Source organism: Filicampus tigris, chromosome 6 (genome assembly GCF_054856515.1).
Source record: "Filicampus tigris isolate MCC_2025a chromosome 6, RoL_Ftig_1.0, whole genome shotgun sequence".
NCBI classification, from domain to species: domain Eukaryota; kingdom Metazoa; phylum Chordata; class Actinopteri; order Syngnathiformes; family Syngnathidae; genus Filicampus; species Filicampus tigris.
Genome location: NC_141222.1, coordinates 18039883 through 18056317, shown reverse-complemented (window position 1 = coordinate 18056317; position 16435 = coordinate 18039883). Strand labels below are relative to the sequence as shown.

At 38.7% G+C, this 16435-nt stretch overlaps 1 protein-coding gene across 3 annotated transcripts; it reads right to left on the bottom strand.

Annotated features, from left to right (window-relative positions):
- Nucleotides 1–434: 434 nt before the first annotated feature.
- On the bottom strand, nt 435–12199 carry abcg2d (ATP binding cassette subfamily G member 2 (JR blood group)). Of its 3 annotated transcripts, none has more exons than XM_086034429.1 (14): nt 11972–12199; nt 11761–11875; nt 10016–10168; nt 9779–9936; nt 9344–9495; nt 8268–8369; nt 7929–8179; nt 5184–5266; nt 4696–4785; nt 4371–4492; nt 2902–3056; nt 1935–2024; nt 1758–1864; nt 435–847 (listed from the first exon to the last, which is right to left on the bottom strand). In XM_086034429.1, the coding sequence occupies exons 1-14, from the start codon at nt 12070–12072 to the stop codon at nt 700–702; spliced, it is 1827 nt and encodes a 608-aa protein (XP_085890555.1). In that variant the 5' UTR covers nt 12073–12199; the 3' UTR covers nt 435–699. The 3 variants fall into 3 exon arrangements, with proteins under 3 accessions (XP_085890555.1, XP_085890557.1, XP_085890556.1); XM_086034431.1 differs by having other exon boundaries at nt 9401–9495; XM_086034430.1 differs by having other exon boundaries at nt 10016–10165.
- Between the last annotated feature and the right edge of the window lie 4236 nt (nt 12200–16435).

The window sequence follows — 16435 nt, the reverse complement described above, 5'->3', positions numbered from 1 at the left end:
ATTATATTGGTCTTATTTGTGCATAATATTTGCTGTATTAACTGATACTTTTAAATCTATTTTTTTATTATATTTTAGATACTACTGGTCAAAACATTTTAAAAAAATCTGAAATGCAGTAATAATAATAATAATTCCAGTAATATATTCAGTAATATATTAAGGGTTAGGTTCGGCAACAGGTGGATTTTTTTTTCTGAAACATAGCTACAAATTACAACGCATGGCAACATCTGTATTGCGCAAGCTTTTATACGTCAAATTTAAAGACAAACATGAAAATATCTCAAAACCCAGATGTGATAGAAAAAAAGTAGACATTTTTTAAAACAGCATCAAAAATATTTGTAGAATTTTGAATATATTTATAGACCTTATATTTGTGCTTTATTTAATACATTATTGTTCTGATTAATATTAAATAAACAAAACACTGTGGTTTCATGATGACATTTATGTGTGAATACAATCGTACAAGTTGTTTTAAACAATCAAATAAAAGCAATGCCAGTATAGTTTTTCATCTGCACTACAATTTCAAATGTTTACTGAGGTAAAAAAAACAAAAACAAAAACCTAGTCATCTGAGTGACAAGTATGACAAAATTTGCATCTACTTTTAAAATGATGTGAATATTTATAAATAAACTCAACTTTCTGTACAATTTCCTATTGAATACCTGTGAACTAACGTTTTTTTTAAGTGAACTTCTTAATGTAGCGAAGTTTCAGGTAGGAAATGAGCAGGAAGGCCACGAGCATGACGGCTAACGCCACGTGGTTCTGCCACAAGCCCCACGCGTCGTACTGGATCCCCAGATAGTCCAGGTACTGTTCCCCCGTACATCTGCAACAAAATGTTGGATTTAACCTTTGGGATATTTTTGAGGTGGTACTTGGTGTAAAAAGTTTGCCAACCATTGGTCTATAGTATAGAATAATATAGAAACTATATCATGCACTTTCATAGCACAATGCTAATGCTTATGTTTACAACCCACTGACGGCTTTTTTTTTTTTTTTAGCTTTCAATTTGCACTGCTAATGTGACTGCGGAAATATGTCGGTGCTCATCGGTGATTGGCCGCCACCTCTGATTGCTCCTACGTGATTGGTGGCCAAACCAGGATCAGCGTTTTTTTTTAGGCAGGTAAAGCAACTTTCTTGTTAATTCTTTTTAAATTACAACTGTTTTCATCATAAAACTGCTACTGTATTAACTCAAATTTACAACCTTGCACTTAATGCCGCTCAATTCTCATAAAATAACTTAACTTCAAATTACATCTTTATTCTTGGAAAATTAGTATTTCATAATTATAGTAAAATTACCACGTTATACTTGCAGAACGACAAATTTATTAGTGTAAATTATTTTTTCTTGAAAATTACAGCTGTATTCTCATCAAATGACCACTTTACTATTGTGAAATTACAACATATTTTCATACAGTTGTAACTAAGACAAAAGTCTTGCTTGTAAAATCACTCTCTTGTAAGAGTCACATCTTTATGTTTGTAAAAAAAAAAAAAAACTTCATCCTTTTAAAAATTATGATTGCAAAATTACCACTTTATTCTCATAAAATTAAAACTGCATTCTATCCTTCCATTTTTTTAAACAATTGCCAGTAAAATACATTTAGTTAGTTATTCACTGAATTAGATAGCTACGTACGACCATTTTTCTTAAAATATACAACGATGCAGCGAGCGTTGTAGCAAACTGGAGACCATAGCATAGTTTTTGTACTCACGTCAGTCCAACGGCGGTTGGCACGCTGCAGTTGCAGCTGGAAATGACGGCAGACATGTTGGTGTGCTGACAGAATTTTAACCCCACAAACTCGTTGATCTTCAAGGCCTGAAAGTCCAAAAGTCCAACGTGAGAGACGAACGGCCAAGGGACGTTTGCTCCATCAAGCTGGACTTACTGCGAGGCCGTAGCGAGGAATACTGAAGTACTTGAGCCAAGCCAGCCAGTCCATGATGCTCGGGAGGTTCACCAGAAGACCCGAGAAGATCTACAAAACATACGTGTCCAGCATGGAATACTACCAGAATAAAGTCGTAATGCTGCGACAATAAAGCACAATTAAAAAAGGAAAGCTACCAAGTTTTGTGAATAAAGTCAATTTTTAAAAACAATAAAAGACTATAGTCAGACTATTTCAATAAAATCAAAATGTTATGACGGTCTAGTCAGATCTTTTTCCGATAAAGTTGTTAGGTTACGACAACAAAGTTGGGTTCAATACTTTTCATTAAAGTTGTCTTTAACTTCTTGTACATTTAAGATTGAATTGTGTTCAAAATTATGCAAAAATTTCATTCACCCCACAAAAATCTGATTTAATTCTCTAAAGGATATGATATAATCCTGCCATTTATTCTTGGAGAATAACAATGTAATTCTTACAAAATTACAATTAAAGGAGTATTGCCTGTATGCTTTTAAAATTCAGTATTTATTAAAATGACAATTGGATTCTGGTTTAATTACGATTTCATTATCGAAAAATGTACATTTAGTTGTAAAATTCCACCTTTATTTTTACATCATTTTAATTTCATTCTTGTTAAATGACAGCTGGTTTGCAGTATAACAGCTGTTGTAACATTACAACATAACGCTTAAAACATGACCATTTTACCCTTGCGAATTTCTGATTATTTTCTCATATTGCTTTTTCTCATATCACACGATCTTTTTCATGAGATTCCAGCCTTACGTTTCGTTAACTAAAACTTCTTTCCCTCAGAAAATGTCATGTTTTCTTTAACAGTTAACAGTACGACTACATTATTAACAATAGTTTCGTGGGCAATCCATTGTGACTTAATACAATAGCTATATCAGAAATTCGCTCTTTCAAAGATAATAATGATTCGGTCCCTCACCATCATGAAGACGAAAGTGATGGTCATGAAGATGTTGGCCAGCGCCACCACCGTCTGGTCTGCCGAGATGGCCATGGTCATGGCGGTGGCCGTGTACGCCACCAGCGTCACCGTCAGCGTGAACACGGAGAAGGCGGACAAGGTGCACTTCAGCCCTGAAAATGTTCCAAATCAAGCACGGATGGTAAGAAAAGCACGTAAAGAAGTGTTGAGACTTACTGTGCGTGCTGTTCGGGTTACCTTTGACCCGTTTTGATATTTGACAGCCATAAAAACGTCCTAAAGTCACAGTTTCACCCTGAAATCTGATGCCTTCCAAGAAAAAACCCAAATACACCAAGAGGAAAATAGTTTAAAATGCCATTCTTAGGCATCAATTAAATGGCCACTGTGCCGCTGCCCACCTTGTCCACCTGAGGGCAGTATAAGACAGACAGACGGATACACTGTACATGGACGTCTTTTCAGTCGAGGATAGGATAAAGAATATCGTCGCTGTCCTGTGAAAAACACTTTATGTCCGATTTTGGAGAAAAAAAAATCATGTTAATGCGATGTCTGTAACGCGGAAACACCATTCACGTAAAAATAAGAAAAGCGAAAAAAATGGACATACGTGTTTTTCACATGACAGTGACGATATATGACCGTGAGCACTGTTATATCGTAAGCCTCTTATAATGGCCTAAATTATATTTTGACAAAAAATATTTTGTGACTTCATTAAACATGCTGACCACCTTTGCTAAAATCTGCTACATTTTTTGGTTGAACAGATCATTTCTACCCCTGAAATGACCATTTAACAGATGCATGATGACAACTATTTTTTAAATATGGTCAAAATATGTGCCAAATATTCATAAAATATTTCATTTTGGAAAATACATTTTCAAGGCATGTTAAATTAAAGGATCCACTATCGTAAGCCAACAACAAAGGGTTTGAAGCAAAAAACTAAATAAGCACATAACTAATTTTTTTACGTACAAAGGGCCCCTCTTGCATAAAAATTAACATTCAAGGACGGCGCAAAACTGCTGAACAAGAAACCAACATTGAGTGCAAGAACTCATTTTGTAAATGTTTTCACTAAAATCAACTGACTCCAGTTTTTAATATTATTCAGGTGCTATGTTTGCTCTGCATATCATTCCAAATATGCAAAAAAATCATTAGACCGACTCACGTTGTAGTATACGTTGTAGTATAAGGCACTAAGACACGTGTGCCATCTAGTGGTGATTGGTGATGTTACATAGTAAAACTACAGTCGACCCTGCACACTCACGTTTCGGCAGCCGCAGATTTTTTTTTCTGTTTTGCTTCAATATTTTTTTTATATTTTCCCCGTTATTTCTGGGATTTGTTTCCCCGTCCGTGTCTTTCGTGCAAAACGTATATTGAATGTGAAACAAAATTTTTTTGGGGGGGGGGGGGGGGGTTTGTAAATGTGGCTCTGTTCTTACCGATCATAAAGTATACGCCACAGCTGAAGATGGCGGAGGTGACGGTGCGTAGTGCCACATCGGACAACACCTTGGATAGGAAGTAGACGGACACTCTGTAGTAGCCGCTGATGTACTCGTGTCTGCGGCAAAAAAACAAGTCGTAGAAGTTAACCCTCGCCATTCACACATTTTTCGGTTGAACGTTGACTACAAATATTAGCTGTAAAGATGACGGAACTCAACTATTATTATAGGCATTTATTTATTTTTTTTTTAAATGGCGAAGGAGGGGCATCCGTTATTACGCATATAATTCAAACGCAATGATCAACCGGCAACGTACGTGAAGAGCTTCCGCTCGGCGATGAAGAGCTCGGCCGCCGACACTGTGCTGAAACATTGGTTGGTAGTGATGAAGAAGAGCGCCCCCATCCTGGAGGAAGAAGAGTGAGGTGAGGCCTGCTTTCCACTCTGTGACCCCCGCTGGCGTCCTCAAGGGACACGCTTAAGCCCCATCCACCAGTCCGGTGTGAATGCAATGACCTTATGGCGGGTCCGGAGACCGGTTGGGCTTTCAAATGTGCTTTGCTGACCTTGTGAGTACCAGCTTGTGCCAACATTAAGAGGATTAGCGAGTGCACATAGGAATTAATGCAATTCTCAATGCAGCATTACCCATGTACAGTAGAGCTACGTATAGTTTTTGTCATTTTTTTTTTTTTGAAAGTGAATTTCTGCCACTAGAGGGTTGTTCTTTAATCTGCAACCAGAAAAAAAACAAACTAAAATCCTCAAAAATGAATATGGAGCGCTTCATGCCTTTCTACTCACCTGTTCTGGATGCCACTCTGATCGTCTTTGACCCTGAAGAAAATGGCTCCCACGATGAGAGCCAGGAAAATGTGCACCCCCACCTGCACACACATCGACACAAATGCAGATTTTATAAAGCTGTCATATATATATATATATATATATATATATATATATATATATATATATATATATATATATACATATACATATACATATATATATACATATACATATACATATATATATATATATATATATATACATATACATATATATATATATATACATATACATATATATATATATATATATATATATATATATATATATATATATATATATATATATAATACGCACTTGGGCAGTATGCATCATTCTTTTTCTCCTATTACATAATATACTGTAATAATTGTCCCTTCGTAATAATGTTCTTGACATAATGTTAAAAATATGGAAAGTCAGACATTGAACCTCAGTGTGTAAGCATTGGGAACAAAATGCAAAAGAAAAAAAGGAACCTTTGCAATTCCAACATCCCGCCGCGGGACGGTCTATATATTCGCTATATATAGAACAACTTCAAAACATGCCCGGGCATGTTACATGTTAGCGGTGTTACCAGGTTGCCAGGTGTGGGTGGGCATTAGTCTTACCTGGTGGGGGGGCAAAAAAGTGCTACAATGCTCAAGTAGGTCGAAATCCAGCGTAGGGCTACTGCACCTTAAAACCTGTTTTGTTTTCTCGTTAATTGAGATAACCGTTGTTGTGGTTTGGGCTCAACAAATAAAAGTTGATTTGATTTGGATTTTTTATCCCCCATTCATCAGAACTACATCCAGTTTTCTGCACCGCCCACCCTGCCCCCTCGGCGAGCATTTAAGTCAAACAATCGCTAACACAAAAAAAAAAAAACGTAACTCACCATTTCAGCCTCATAAATGTCCAAGACAATGTCATAATCCATCAAAAATGATCCCATTACGGTACGTCGACAAGGGTCCAGTAAAAGTATTCCAGTAATATAGTTAGTCCACACCAAGCCGTACGTTCATAAGGCCACGTTATTAGCTGCTGCAATCGTTACATATCTCCATCAGATATTGTGGACATATTTCAAGTACAGCTTCAAACTGACTTTTTAGGCGTTCGGGTAAAAATGCCAGGTGGAATTTTAAAGCGTTAACCTCCTCTATTTTGTGAGCACGCCACTTGACTTGAAGGTTAAAACTTGAGACTTATATGTATAATTGTTGCCTTTATTTTTGTGCATGTTTCCAATAGTAACTCTATGCGGAGAGTCTGAGTGGACAGCTCAACTTCCCACCGACCGCCCCACACCCACCGAGGAGGAAGATACCCCCCACCCCCACACACTTCGGTGGTGGCGAGGGGATGTATGAGGGGGATTTGACAGCAGAGAGTGAGAAAAGCGAAAAAGGACACAAGTTTTAATCCCAACAATTTACACATTATGACAGAACTAAGTGGTTCCCAGGGTGAAGGGATCAGCTAATAAGCTTCAAGGCGTGGAGCGATGAATCGTGACGACGTCATGTGATGTGTCGCCCGTAACTGCGGCCGCGCCGGGGGGCGGGGCTAGCGGGGGTTTGGGTTCAAGGGGGGCTTAGGCCAGATATGATATCAAGCCCAAAGGAGGCAAGAGTCGGGTCACAGCAGTCACCAAAGCCGATTACGGCGCCCGCGCCGTCCAGATCCCCACTGGTGGGATTATGGGGTCTTATCTGGGCCCAATTGGCTGTTAATAATTCTAAAAGTGAGGAGACTTCTCAAGGCTTTGAAAAGTCAGTTTGATCCCACCAAAAGAGCGTTCATCGATGACTAAATCATCTTTGATGTTTATGAAAACACAAATGTTTGGTACAATGGAGACGTTTTCCATTTTCCATTGCCTAAAAAAAATGGTCAATTTGTTTTTCTTTTATAAGGACAAAATGGTATACGGTATACTGTATAAGCCGAGACTACATTTTCTTTAGATTTCACATTTCACGACACATTTATTAGAGTAATTGAAAACTTAAGTTCTAAAAACTTGTATGTTAGGTTCATTGAATGTTTAATTTCTTTGCTGGTTACACAAATATATATTTTATTTATGTCAAACAAAAGTGGCCTTGATGTTTCCCAAAAATATGTGTTTCCTCAGACTATTGTCTTCAATGCTGACAGAAATGAGTTTGTCCAACACTAAATGTTTTTTTTTATATTTATGAAACATGAAAGTCAAGCTTGTTAGAAGTTCAAATTGTTTTCGAAAGTCTACGAAAACACGAAAGTGAAGTTGGTCAAAAACAGTTGTCTTCGAAGTTAACGAAAACATACAATTCAAGCTCGTCTGAAGTCTGAATCGTAGTTCTGCGCATCTCTTCAATGAAAGTGAAAGTTCAATCAAAGTGGAACGATTCCATATCGGTTTGATTCAACGGGATCAGGATTCGATTCCACATGGTACGTCTCAGTTTGTGAGGGTATGATGGAATGAGTTTCTCGCTGTTTAAAATCTCTCCAATAAAAGACAAATCAACATGTATCTCATTGTATTTCCAAGTGGAACTATTCAATATGAGTTGATTCGACGCACTCACGTTTTAAATCAAAGCTGATTTTCCGATTCGAATCAGTTTTCATTACACCCCTACTAAATTGTCTATAACGTTTGCATAGACAACTTTGATTTTTACGAAAATTTTTGGAGTTAACTGAAGACTCCCAAAATTATTTAGAAGCAGAGGAGCGCACCTGTGCTACAGATGTCTGTAGGTTCAGCATGAGGTTCTGGAAGGTTCTGCGCAGCACCCAACGCAGCTGGTGGCCAAAGGAGCTGTTATAGGTGACGGTGCGGGAGGCAGGTGGTGGGGAGTGCCGCTTGTCCAGAGTGATGCGCTGCAGCTGGGCCAGTGTGTCGCTGCAGTAACTGCTGTTCTTGTACTCCTCCACTAGGAGCTCCTCCATGCTCTGCCTGGTGCTGCTCACCTCTTCCAATCTCAAATCTAACCCAGGAGACACACGTGAAGGTCACATTTCATTTTTAAAATGGACTGAGCCCAAATATCCGCAATTGCAAACACACTCGATCACCTTCAGAAAGGCTGACTTTGGACACGCTGGTGACAGTGAAGTCTCCGTTGATCACATCCAGGAAAAAGTCGGCCGGGTTGTTGTGGGGCTCGCAGGAATATCCTGAAAGAAAAAGTCGAAGACTAAACTGGCGGTGTTTTTGAATGTTTTTTAGATGGTGAAAAGCTACTGATGTTATTGATTTAATGTGGCTGTTAAAATTGAGGTCCGAGTCCAATATTAATCCTAGGTTTCAAAGTTGATTATTTGGTTTTAGAAAAACAGTCTCAAAGTGACAGATAACACTCTCTTTGTTTCTGTAGGCTAAAGAAAATGATTTCAGTCTTGTCTGAGTACAGGTGGAGAAAATGTCATGTATCCACACACGGGATGCAGTGACAGGTTGAATCTGCAGGCCCATGTTCACCTGCTAATGGCCTAATGGAAGCATGTATAGACTGAACAATAGGGGTTTCAGGATTGATCCCTGGGGAATGCCACAGGCAATAGCCATGAAAAGACAAACGTGTTTGATGTTTACAGACATTAGCTTCACTGAAGGCCTTGTTTACGGAAACATGTACGTTAGGTTCAGTGAAGACTCAATTGTCTACAATGTTTAGTGTATCTTAGCTCTGTTGAGGACTAAATTGTCATTGATGTTGACAAAAATGTGTTTGTTACTTTAATTGAGGCCAAAATAGAGTTAGGTGTGTACGGAAATGTGAGTTATGTTGAACATTAAATTGTCTTTGATTTTTATGAAAACGCATATGTTAGGTTTTATGAAGACTCCAAATTGTCCAATGTTCCCAAAAACTGATTGAATTTTTTTCAATTTTTACAAAAACATTTATAGGACTCTAAATTCTAACTGAGAAAATGTAAGCGACGATTCTGTCAAAGGTGCAGATACAGTAACATTTTGTCTACTGTTCACTGTATTGAGTTCTAGTATTAGGGCCAAGTGGCACAACCACCAACCAGATCCAGCTGGAGCAGCACCTACAAGCCAGTAGTGGAACAGGAAGACTTTGCGAGCTTCAGCAGAAGTCACACTTATTGGTTGAAAAAAAAATACAGGGCCAAGAGATCACCAATGTTAGCAAAGTAGTCCAATGTATTCGGCGCCGGTCCGTGGTACACCATCTTGCCTCCAACCAGCAAGGTGAGCGAGTCAAACAGTCTGTAGATGGAGTAGCGAGGCTGGTGGATGGACATGATGATTGTTCTCCCTTGATTGGCCATCCTGGAGCCACACAAGTTAGTTGAAACTTTTTGAATTTTTTTAAAATGAATGATAGATGGATAGATATATAGATAGATAGCTAGCTAGATAGATAGATAGATAGCTAGCTAGCTAGATTGCTAGCTAGATAGATAGATAGATAGATAGATAGATAGATAGATAGATAGATAGATAGATAGATAGATAGATAGATAGATAGATAGATAGATAGATAGATAGATAGATAGATAGATAGATAGATAGGACTGCATCGTTTGAGAAAAAAAAACACAAAATAAAAAACCTTCGTAGCAACAGCAGGACAGAGTTAGCTGTGCTGGCGTCCAGGCCTGTGGTGGGCTCGTCCAAGAAGAGCACAGGGGGGTCAATGATCAGCTCCATTCCGATGTTGGTCCGCTTCCTCTCACCTCCCGAGATGCCACGAGTCATTTGTGTGCCCACCTGGGAAGAACGCCGCAGGAACATTTCAATGACAACCCCCCTCCTGAATCGGATCTTTCTGTATAATGTCACAGTTCACCTTGCAGTCGGCCACCTTGGCGAGACCGAGTTCTGCGACGAGTTGATTGACGCGGGCCTCTTTTTCGCGCTCCGACACGTGCGCGGCTAGACGCAACGCTGCTGAGAAACGGAGATTCTCCCTCACTGTTAGCGTACCCATGACCACGTCCTCCTGGTACAGAGGAAGAACTAGTGTGTAAAAGCCAAAAGGTGAGTTTGTTGACTTAATCCCATTTGTGTTAAAGTTTTGGTGTCCATAATTGTTTGCCCATTCGTGCTAGCATGTTATTTAGGTTAGTATGCTAGCTAATAGCATTGAAGAACCCAGTGGCGTGCAGTCATGGCCTTCAAGGCCTTCCCTGCTGGCTCAAACACTATCAGAAGCACCGAACTACATTTAGAACTTACATGAAATGATCATTTACAGAGCTGGGCATCGCCTAACCGTCACAAAGTTACCGCCTGCATTGTTAGCCGACCCACGTGGTCTGGTCCCAGTCCGTCCCCCGTTGGCGACAGTCAATTGGCGTTAAGAACTTAATCACACGCAGGCGCCGCACAAGGGGACACGCTGTCCAAAAAAAACAAAAAAAACACGCTGCCAAACAAAGACAAAATATCAAACAAAAACAACAGACACACACACACGCACAGCGTTGTGATCAGGTGTGCAGCACCCGCATGTGACGTGGTACTGGTTCAGTCCGTTCTCGACGCCGTTTGGCTGACTCGGACCGACTGCAGGGACCACATGGATCGGCTAAATATGCAGACGGGAACTTTGTGACGGTTAGGCGATGCCCAGCTCTGATCATTTATTTCCAACAGTCTTTTGTCTTCACACACACACACACACGCACGCACGCACGCACGCACGCACACACACGCATCGTTGAAATTGCAGGTTCATTTTTTAAAACCAATCATGTGGTATTGTAACACTCAAGACTAGTCTTGGTCTCAAGACCACATTTTGATGGTCTTGGTCTTGTCTCGGCCTCAGACTGGCTGATGTCGAGGCAGGTTTTTTGGGCACTTTCAGAAGAGTATGTTTGACAGGCAGGAGCGAGGAAAGGAGGTCTGCTACATCATCACCTTTAGTGTATTTAGTTATTTTTTCTATATTGATTTGTACACATTTTACAACGTGACGGTGTTATTAAAAGGCGGATAAAATACCCACAAAGGCCCAGGTCCGAAACTTATTCCCGCTACTGGATGAGCCTCACGTGAAGGTGGGTTGTTTGTGTTGAATAATTGAACTACAGTACTTAATACCAAGTATGTAGCATGTAACATTTCTTCGTGACTGTGTACATGCTAGAAACGCGGCTAGTACGTTATCATTAAATGTTTTGCCGCCATCTTGTGGCCTCTTGACGGGATTACAACCCCCTTTGAGGGTGGCATCACTTATTTGCGGATTTTCAATTTGTGCGAGCTTCGCTGAGGACAAAATAGCCTGCAATGTTTGTAAACATGCTAACGTTGAAGATTAACTTGCCCTCAATGTTGACAAAAACACTTACAATATGTTAGCTTCGTTGAGGGCTAATTTAACGATTCAGACGCTATGCTTCCAAAAATGCTAGATTTTAGGTACGTCAAATTCGCCATGATTCTGAGGAATAAAAAAAAACAAAAACATAATCAATCAATTGATCTTTAATTATCCAACAACGTACTGTAATTGGTCATTGTGATCGATCAGGGACATTTAGTTAAAAGTTGGTTTTGTAAATAATAAGTTCACATAAAAGTTACCTGGACAACGTAGCCTGACAGACATTTGAAGTTGGGTGGTTGCGGTGCGCCATCAATTAAAACTTTACCGGAGAGGCCGGCGGGATCCTTCCTCGCAGCTAGAATATCCAAAAAACTTTGCAGAACGACATAAAAAAATTATTAAATCAAACATTCATGCAGACATCTAATTGGTTTTTTTTGTTTTTTTGCTGAACTCGTGTGCACTCACGATGACTTTCCACTTCCGGTCGGCCCAAGAATCGCGTTCAGGCCAGGCCTCATGATACCACTGCAACAAAGCAAATGCAAAATACTGATATTGGTATACATCGCCTACAGTATTGATCGACACGCTGTAGTCATGATGCTCAGGAACTACGTTCGTTAAGTTTGTCTCCTTCGAGAGTCCGTAGCACAAAGATGGCAGCGAAACATGGCCGCCTCCTGTCGGGGAGGCGCGGCCTATGTAACATAATTAGAGATTACCTCACCCACGATTATATAAAAATAATTACGTTGATGTGATAAAGCATTTTTTTTTTGCATATCGTCGAAATGAATAGTGTTTTTTTTTTTAATGAATGATCATTGCAAAATCAAAACATTCTACACATTGTCCGTTTAATAAATACGAAAAACAGGAATGATCAACCAAATTCAGAGCGGTCCCCATGTAGCTGTTGGTCCAAAAGTAGGATTAATCTTTCTTGTATTGAATCTAATCAAACCGTCTAAGTGGCCAAAGAGTTCAGCGAGAGCAAACCACACACACACACACACACACACACACACACACGCACACCCCCCCCCCCCCCCACACACACACACACACACCCACACACGCACACAGGGCACACAATATCTGCAGTCTAATAAAATGGAATTAAAAGATTGACTACAATCCTGGCCAATAGTCACGTGACACCGTTTTAATGCGTTCTCTTGGCAGACGGCGACAATACTGAGAGATTATAAGCAAGAAACCATGCTTAATATCATATGATTAACGCAAGGAATAATTCGTTCTTGCATGGGAAACACTACACACACACACACACACACACACACACACACACACTTCAGACAGAAAGTAAAGTTCAGGGGGGCGCATTCTCAATCTGGCACGCTTTGGTTGTGAAGCCAGAACGGGCAACAATTAAATAATTTTAATTGTTGAAAGCTAATTATTGACAACTGTCAAGTTGTGTTGTGATTAACGGCGTTAGGAGGTAATAAGTCAGATATTAAGGTGATTAAAAAAAAAGAATCCAGCCTTCATACACGTAAGGGACATTCTAAAAAAAAATTTGACATCCATCAGATCTCACAAAGAACTGAGCCAACAAAATTGCATTGTGATTAATAGCGGTGGTGTTAAATTGTATTTTAAGTAGGTTTGATAAAGGACTGAAAGTTGTAAACACGCTTTCCCACCCTCAAAAAAACAACAACCCAAAAACACCCAGGAGGGGAAAAAACAAGATCAACAATAGAAACACATTTTTGGGACCAACTACACCAAATTATTGTCATTAATGGCGTCGAGAGGTATGAAATTATATTTGATATTGTTACATAAAGTCACAAACAAACAAAATAAAAGGACTTGACTATTTTTTCTATTGACAATATTACTGGCATTCATTTAGTTAATAAAATCAGACAGTCAAAATAACAGGTAGGAGGGAACTACAAAAAAAAAACACTTGATAGATTTTTTTTTAAACTGAGAATTTATGAAATCATAGGGATTCATGTCCTTAAAAGGTATGAAATTGTATTTCATGCTCGTATAGAAGGAGAGAAAGCCACATACACACACACGTTCACAAAACAAAGGTAACAAAAGGAACTCAGAGTTTTTTTAAAATGACAATTTACAAAATAATCCAAATTAGTGTCGTTAGGTGGTATGAAACGTTATTTTATGTTGTTTCAAAATGACAAACAGTCACAAAAACACACCCAGCATTTTATTTGGGACCAAAAACAACAACTTACGGGCATTAATGGTATAGGTAGGTATGAAATAATAGTTTTTGTGGTACAAAAAGGCCACAAAGATGCATACACAAAAATACAGCCAAGAGCGAAGTAAATGAAGAATTTTACTGTTTTAAATTTCCAAATTTGAACAAATTACTGGGATTTAGGAGGTATGAAATTCTATTATGGTAGTACAAAAGTACATGGAAACACACCTAGGGGGGAAGTATATATATATATATATATATATATATATATATATATATATATATATATATAAAATATTAAAAAAACACACAAAATTTGACTGTTTTTCTTATAGGATTAATTTAGCTATGTATGAAACCAAATTATTTGGATTAACGGGGTTGGGAGGAATGAAATTATATTTTATGTTGCTACAAAAGGTGGTAAAATTGACATACAAAGCCATGAAATTACACACACAAGAGGGACTTGAAACCAATGTACTAACTTGAGGTCCAGTAGTATCTGCCGAGGACTGGACGTGTTTTTGCAGAAGAAGCCGTCCTTCACGTCAACTTTGTAGCCCACTTCGTGGAAGCTGACGGTGGAGCCGCAGGGTTGCTTGGCCGGCGGCTCCGTAACCGTGGCGACCTTTGAACCCATCAGGCCATTGACGCCGATATCGTCCAGCATCGCTATGTTGATGTGACAGCCTCGCTCCATCTTGGACACTGCCAGCAGAAATACACGCAGTTTATTTGTTTTTGTTTTTTTTGCTGGGAACAGCAAAAAATGAACCAAAATGGTTCCCACTTTTTGGGGGTCTACTCCTGATAGACAAGCCTAACAAATTTCATATGGCTAAGTGAAACTGGCTTAGGGGGCTAAATTTTCAAACATTTTTAAGGCAATTTCGGAAGTATGGCGGAGTTATCCAACTTGGCTGGCAAGCTCCGCTTACACGCAATGACAACAATTACAACCGTTCGCAATTTGGCGTCACCCAACCTAATATACGTGGTTTAAATTTTGACAAAATCTCAAGAAAAAGCCGGTCTTCAAAGGGCCTAAAAATGGCACTAAAATGTCAGCTTCAAGCCAAAATGTCAGACTCCCTGTGTATTTTCAGGCACTGGTTCTTGAGACTTTTTTGTGGGTCGACTTTTGATTGTGAAATTTTGCGACGCCTACCAAATTTCATGTGGTTAAGTGGAATCAGCTTTGGGGCTGAATTTTCAAACATTTTCTGGGGCTCGCCTGTGTGCTGTCGTGCTTAAATCCATATTAAACAATAATCAACATTGTTGCATCATATGAATTAGCAATTCTTTCAGTGGTTGACTCTTCACTTTAAGGTGTTTTCTTAATTGCTGCCGAATGTCAAAACGAATCAAGGAGAAAGCAAAGGCATTTCTACAGTCTGGCAACTCGGAATGCCAATGCTAAAAATGAAGCTATCAACAAAAGTATCGTGTCCTGCATTTATGAAATTAATTCACTGCGATCGGGCGCCAGGTGTGGCACAGATTGTGAAAACAAAAATAAAACATTTGAATGTTGTAAGAGCACCATACTCTTGAAATCCAGAATTACGTTTGAAACAGTAATGAAAGAATTTCAAATTAAATATTTAAGTCACAGAGAGCCCCAGCAGATGAATGAAATTGCAGCTTGGCCGAACAGGTCATTTAAACCAAATTGGCAGACTTTCCTGTTTTTTTTTTTTTTTTGGACATGGCTTCTTTTGACTTACAAAAAAAAAAAATAGGCTTTACTCTAAATAGACTAAAAAGTCACACGATCACTAAGAAAAACTATTACGAAGACTAAATGAATTAAACATAAAAGCTATTACAGTAATTAATTGTTAACATATTATTGAAGGAACATGAAAGCATTGTGGCGAATAAATTAACTATTTTCCTTGAAAATGGTGACATTTACAAAGGTTGAGCTGATTGCAAAAATACTAATGCAAGTTTACTTTTGAGTCTGAAGTACTCACATATCAAATGTTACATAAATGTCAAATAAAGTGTGTATAGTTATGTATGCGACTCACATTTTATGCTATGTGATGTATGAACTATAAAAGTCTTATGCTGTGGCGATGGAAAAAAAAAAAAGTATATATATATTTATAATGTATTCAATTTCAATTATTACTGTGCTCCATTTTTAAATTTTAAACTAGTAGACATTCCAGAAAAACAAGGCTAGCTCCAACGAGCGTGTGTTTATTTGGGCATATAGCACATTTGTAAAATGATTACAAACCTTACTTTTTATTATTTTACATTCACATATAATCCATTTTGTGATACGTATCGTGTCATCTCCTATTTTAAATGAATTAGTCTAAAATGCATTTTTTTCCCCCCAATATGTACCTGTGTATCTTTAAGTATACTATAGTAATATAATACATTTCATAAATGTTTAAGTCGTAATGAGACATTAAACAAAATAGAGTGACAGACAGAATAAACACAAATGTATCATATAATCAAATGCATATAAAATAATGAGTGACCCAACATGGGTCACAAAGTCAAAGAAAGCAAAATAGTAACAAAAAGCATCCGCAAAAGTGCAAAGAGTGGGAGAAACTCACCTGCGGGCATTTGGCACGAGCGGCACCGCACTGGTCAGGAGGCGGGCCGGGGAGGCCGACAAGCATCTCATGAGAGCTCGGGGTCAAAGGTCACAGTCTCAGCATGCTGCGTTAACCCTTTGCTCA

What these genes read in the sequence shown, in the direction of transcription:
- abcg2d (XM_086034429.1), bottom strand. Translation starts at nt 12,072, where the DNA reads ATGTATACCAATATCAGTATTTTGCATTTGCTTTGTTGCAGTGGTATC. An exon ending in GGACTACTTTGCTAACATTG is followed by an intron (nt 8,370 to 9,343) that starts GTGATCTCTTGG and finishes TTTTTCTTTCAG; the next exon opens with GATATTCCTGCGAGCCCCAC. An exon ending in TCACTTTCGTCTTCATGATG is followed by an intron (nt 2,025 to 2,901) that starts GTGAGGGACCGA and finishes TATGTTTTGTAG; the next exon opens with ATCTTCTCGGGTCTTCTGGT.